General features: G+C 46.9%; 1 protein-coding gene across 1 annotated transcript in view; it reads left to right on the top strand.

The window, feature by feature from the left end:
* The first annotated feature begins 528 nt into the window (after positions 1 to 528).
* Positions 529 to 6,000, top strand: part of DCBLD1 (discoidin, CUB and LCCL domain containing 1) — a 70,009-nt gene continuing 64,537 nt past the window's right edge. The window contains exon 1 of the mRNA XM_068551325.1: positions 529 to 728. Coding sequence (XP_068407426.1) covers positions 617 to 728 — 112 coding nt within the window. The 5' untranslated portion in view covers positions 529 to 616. The remainder of the gene's footprint in view (positions 729 to 6,000) is intronic.

Genomic DNA, 6,000 nt, shown 5'->3' with positions numbered 1-6,000 from the left:
GCACACTTTTGGAACCTAGTAACTTTTGAATGAATGAAGGAAGGAACTTGAACTGGATGTTGTCACCACCATCATCCTACAGTGACAATATTTCGAGTCCCCCAGTGCTACTGTCTATGGCATGCCCACCCCTGTAGGGTTGGCAAAGCCCTGGAGGAGAGTAGGCTTTCTGGCGCTCCCACCACTCTCTCAGGCACTCTGGGGACGACCCGGGCACAGCGCGGCTGGGGGCAGGTCTCAAGGCCAGGAGTCCTCCGGGCTCCCAGGTTCACGTGCACTGGGGGAGGAGGGGCGGAGGAAAAGGAGAGCGCGAGCGGGGAGCGCAGGGTACCTAGAGGGGAGCGCGGGCCGCGCCCGGTACGCCCCCGCCCCCGCGGCCAGCCGCCGCCCCGGAGCGACTTCCTCCTTGGGGGCCGGCGCGCGGGGCGGGGCGGGGCGGGAGACGCCCCCGCCGGGCTGGGCCCCGGGCCGCCCCAATGAGATTCGGTGCCGGGCCGCGGCTATGCCCAGTCCCGGCGCCGCGCTCGGCCGCGGAGGAGGCGGCCGGCCGGGGCGGCGGCGGCGCTACGCGCGCCAAGGGGAAGCCGAGCCTGCCAAGCTGGTGCCCGGCGGGGCCATGGTGGCCGGCGCCCGCGGCGGCTGCGCGCAGGCGGGGGCTGCTCGGCGCGGCCTCCTGGCCCTGCTGCTCGCTGTCTCCGCGCCGCTCTGGCTGCAGGCGGAGGAGCTGGGTGAGTGGAGCGCGTCCGGCGGGCGGCGCACTGGGCCTGGAGGGGACCGCGCGCGGGAGGCGGTCGGGGTCGCAGCCTGCGCCCTGCGGAGTCCGGCTGTCTCTGGCCGATGGCGGCTCGAGTGTAAAATAAGTTAACTGCGTTCCGTTCGCTCCCAAACAAGAGGACCAGCTTGGCGCCTCCCCACTTTCTCTCTCCGCAGCCCCGCTCACTTAGTTTCCAGACTTCCTTCCTGAAGTGACATGGCCCAGGGGTCGCGAGCTGACGACCCCAGGCTTAGGGGAGAGTCCTGTGCGGGGAGGCCCCTCTCAAGCCTCCTTTTAACAGAGCTGCCCGGCATTTGGGCGGCCTGGCCCTCCCGGTCGCCTCGCTTCCCTGCGCGGCTGGAATCGTAGCGTGTGAGTTTGTGGCTTGCACGGATGGTCGGGAAGGGTTTCCCTGAGGTCCCCCTGGGAAGCCGGCAGTCCCACCGCGCCTCCCGTCACGAGTGAGCTGCTTGCGCCCCGACTTGGAACCCTGTGGCTCGGCTCCTTCTTGGGTGTTTGAGCGAGTCGACTCCCGACCAGGCTGATCTTTCTCTGGACCTGGTCCTTGGCTTCAAGTTGGACCTAATTAGCCCACAACCGAGTTTACTGCGGCATAGCCACCAGATGAGAGCAGTAAGCCGTTTTACCAGCTGTAGGCAAATCCTTGTAATTTAGTTCTTTATTGATCGCAAGGGGCAGCTTTCTGCGGATTTTTTTCAGTTCTTGTTTCCCTCCTCCCTTACTTTTACCCCTCTACGACTGAGGTTACTTAATGGCAGTGCATCTAGCCAGAATATTTTGACTGCCCCCGTGCCCCCGCCCCGTGTTTTCTAATGAGACAAGAATCAAAACTAAGCCAAATGCTGGCGTTTTTTTCACTGAACCATGTATTCCCAGTCTGAAACATTGATACTCAAGATGTTGGTAGTGGTTCCTAAGTTTGCGTGCATACCGATTTGTTAGGAAAGAAAAAAAAAGCTAAAGTTTAGACAAACTGTATCTTGGCACTGTAGCAGAATGCTAGGAATATCGTAAAATATAAATACGTATGCTTTTATTTAAAATGTACGATTTTGATCATGGGTGTTTTAAGCGCTTAAATGTTTCTCAGGTCACTGTTTGAAGAGGCACCTTCAATACTGTACATCTATGAATAGATCCAACAATGTGTCCCTGTACTAATCTGGCCAGAGCTGTCACCCATCTTTCCAAATGAAGTTTTAGATGTTATATGGCATCCAGGCTGTTAACTTTATAAAGCAGTTCTCTGGGAAGACGTGTGATTGCTTAGATTCTTAGAGCTTCAAATTTGAGACTTTACTGCACATGATTGATGGAAGAAGATGTCATGTTTCGGTGAAGCATCCTATATATTTAGGATGTTAAAAGAACCGATCGCAAAAGAAGTAAAACTTAGATTTGGCACATTTACTGAAAAAAATCTACGAACTCGAGTTCTGATACCTCATGAGTGAAGAGGCATAATCAGTGTTTTTTGAGTATTTCTCACATCTGTGGTTTTCCCAATTAGCCCTTGGTCACTTATTTTTCAAGTTTTCATAAATTTAAGCATGCAGAACCATTTTAGGCTTTGAAATATGCTACTGGATGTACAGTTGGTTGGTGGTCATCCGTGATATTAGTGCTCTCAATGTTTAGAAGGCAAGAGGGTAGCCTTAGCATAGCAGTCTGGTTTTGGTGAGAAGACACCATTTACTACATTTTACCTCCGTTGTCCTTGGAGTCAGCTTAGTCTGCTGCTTCTTGGCTCCCCAGCCTAGCTGATCACCACTCTCTCCAGGAGCTTTATAAAGCCCCAGACCCATACTATGAATCACACCATCCAGTGAGTGGGGCCTGGGAATATGCGATTTTAAAAAGTGCCCACAGGTAATTCTGATTCAAATCAGCGTTGCGATGGTGGAAACATCTGATAATGTTAGGGTTATGGTAAAGTGCTACTGCTGTCTGTGTCATAGACAATTTAATATTAGACTTTTATTCATTGTATTATGTTTCGGGAAGCAAATGTGATACATTAATCTGAATATTGGTAAGCCTAGTCAATGAAATTATTCAAAATTTTAAAGACAGAGTCTGGTGACCCCTGAAGCTATACTAGTTCCTTTTTAAGGCTGCTACTTGCCTATGTGGTATTTTTGCTCAATTTATTTTTTTTTAAAAAAAGTCCATTCTTCCTGTATTCACAGCCGGCCAGGCCCCAGGCATTAGGGCGTGATGAGCAGAATATGGGCTGATTTTAGCTCCTTCTTGTGCCCTGCTCCTCTGGATCCGCTTCACTGAAGTTAGATATTTACACAGATTGTTTCACATGATTTTGACTTTACATAATATCACATGTAAATTGATCATTAGCATTGATTAGATTTGTATAAATCCATAGGCTTGGGCTTAGGTCTTATTCCCTTGATTATAAGTTTTGTGGAATAAAATACCCTTAATTCATGTGAGGAATTTGTGCTAACTAAAAATCCCTGATTCTCTCTTCACCAAAATATTTGGAAATGGATATTTAAAATTTCCTCCTTCTGATTTAAGTATTAGAAGAATAAAAATAAGCAGTTAATCTCTGAGGAAACTTCTAAGCGTAGAATTAGACACAGAAAAATGGATTAAAAAATTCTGCCCGCCTCTAACTTTTTACTTTCGGAAGTTCTGTTTTTAAGCTATCACTCCTTTATATTTGGTTCAACAGGGGACAGCTGATGTCTGATGTTTGGGGTGAGTGGCTTTTTAAAAAGTAGTCACAAGTTTGTTTTGGCACCTTCTGCATCAGTGCTTGCCCTCACCCCAGATTTTCCTTCATCTTGAAGGCCTGCGATTCGGTCAGCCTGGGAGACTGTAAGTTCCTGAGGGCAGCCACTGGGGTTGCCTTTATCTTCAGAGCACCTGACCAATAAATGTTTCTTGAGTTGAACTGAACAATCTTTTTGTATTAGGAGATATTTTCAAATTATGTCCTAATTAGTGGAAACTAAGTAATAGAGTCTACCAAAGTTCTTTATAAAGGTACATCTGGTACTTCCACTAACTAACTTTGTTTAGCAAGCCCAGCTCTCTTGGCATGCTTATTTCTATATGTCAGGATGCCTTTTAAATGCAAGTACAGCAGAAAGAAGGGAACATGGCCAGCAGAACAATGTGTACCATGTCTTTTGGCTCTATTAGATGTAATTTGTAACACACTCTGAAACATGAAGTTATACCATATACAGTATTACAGGGGGAAAAAAAGTTGTGCTAAAGGATTCATTAAACACATCAAAGGATGTTATTAAAGCAGGATTTGAACTCTGAATAGTGTCTCAAACTGTACTTATTAACTTTTCATAAGTTGAACCCTTTCACCTTCGGGTACTGGAACAGACTTGAAAATCATATAAAAAAACCACAACTTGGAAATAAGCAAGACATTTGACATTTATAAGAAACTATGTTTTTATTTTTAAGATGCAAGGGGAGATTAATTGCAGCGTTTAGTGATGGTTTTAGTCATGTTAAGGCAGGGGTGGGGTGAGGGCTTGTTAAGGGAAATACTTCCTATGGAGTTTTGCACTTACTGCCATGCATGTCCTAAAGCGTAAATGCAACTCTGTGCCTATTAGAGCGAGCAGTTGCTTTGAATTTGTAAGGAGATAATACATGATACCTATTTGGAGTTGCATTTAGCACAAAGAACTCAATAAATGCCAGCTCTCTTCCTAATCATTACTGTTTATTACTCTTAATTTGACAAATAGGGGGACCCCTTTGTTCTGCCTCCCCAACTGCCTCTCGGACCTCATTCTCTACCACACTCCCCCGCATCCCCAGGCATACTGACTTTCTTGCTATTTCTCAGTGGTATCAGGGACCCTTCTACCTCAGAGCCTTTGCATGTGCTATTCCCTCTGCCTGGAACAGGCTTGCCCCAAATGTCCACGTGACTCCCTTCTCCTTCGATCTTTGTTCAAATATTGCCTTCACAGGGAGAATGGCCCTAACCACCTGGAACCCTCTCGCCTTCCCCAGAACTCCACATTCCCCCTCTCTGCTTGCAGTTTTCTCTTGGGCGTTTACCACCTTCCAACAGAGTCTATAATTTATACTTATCTTTCTTGTCTGTCTCCCCACTGTGAGAAGTTAAGGTCCTTGAGAAGCTATGTGCCTTGACCAGTGGCCAGCACATGATGGGTGCTCAGTAGGGAATGGGTGTCTTCTCCCCCCTCAGTGAGGATGGGGGGAGAAGACAGTGAAAACACAGCTCCTGCCCTGTTGTTAAAGACTCAGCGCTGACTCTAGTTGAGAATCACAACCGCAACAAGACAAAGTAATGAAGTTGTATGTCTAGTCCAAGTGTTGTTTGTAAACAAAAAGTCTGAAAATATGGATTTAAAATAGAGGAACTCATTCTGGTATATTCAAAGTCTGGCATTGAAGATGAAAGGAAAAATATTGCCAGACTTTCAGATTCTTTTTCGTTAGACTACGGAGCAATTTTGCCTTTTTGCAACTGAAGAGTCGTGTTGATGTCATCTTCCAGATGTTCATTCTCTGCTTTGTATATAAAATTTAAAAAAATAGTTGTTTGTCCTGGGGGTGCAGGAATGGGAGAGACTTAACTCATGAGGAAAAACAACCACATGGTGATTTTTAACCCAATGTGGAAATAAATTCTAACTATGACCCCTAGTATGCTGGATCCGGAACCAACTGCCAAGCTTGCCTTTCAGTGGGAGTTGAAGAGGATAGGGTGTTTTCTTGGTGGGGGGGGGGGGGTGGCGGGGAATGGGAGGAAAATAGAAGGAAAGTCTAAAGCTTTGCGAGAGCAAAATGAAAGAGAGCTTTTTTATTCACCACCAGCACCGGTTATAGTGCCTGGCTGATAACAGGCTCCAGATAACTATTTCCTGAGTCGGTGCATGAACGCTTGTGGCTGAGGTTTGAGAGAATGAGGTGAAGGGTAGTAGTCACTAAAGTGTTTTAAACAGAAATTGCATACATGACTATTGTGATGTCTTTAGACACACTGTACATGTATTCAAGAAAATAACTAAATTCAACTCTGAAAAGAGTTGGGAATCTCAGAGACTCCTTTCCAGGTAATACTAGCAAAGCTGCCATAAGTTAGGTGCTGGCCATCTTGAGAATACAGGAGCAGGTGGTCTTTGGTCCCCTAAAATCTGCAGGTGCTTATACATTGAGGGCAGCAGGACCCTGCTTTACCTTGAAGATCCCTTGGGGAC

This window comes from Eschrichtius robustus, chromosome 9 (assembly GCF_028021215.1).
Source record: "Eschrichtius robustus isolate mEscRob2 chromosome 9, mEscRob2.pri, whole genome shotgun sequence".
In the NCBI taxonomy this organism is placed as follows: Eukaryota; Metazoa; Chordata; class Mammalia; order Artiodactyla; family Eschrichtiidae; genus Eschrichtius; species Eschrichtius robustus.
Note: the sequence above shows the minus strand (reverse complement) of the source record. Positions and strands in the feature narration are given on the sequence as shown.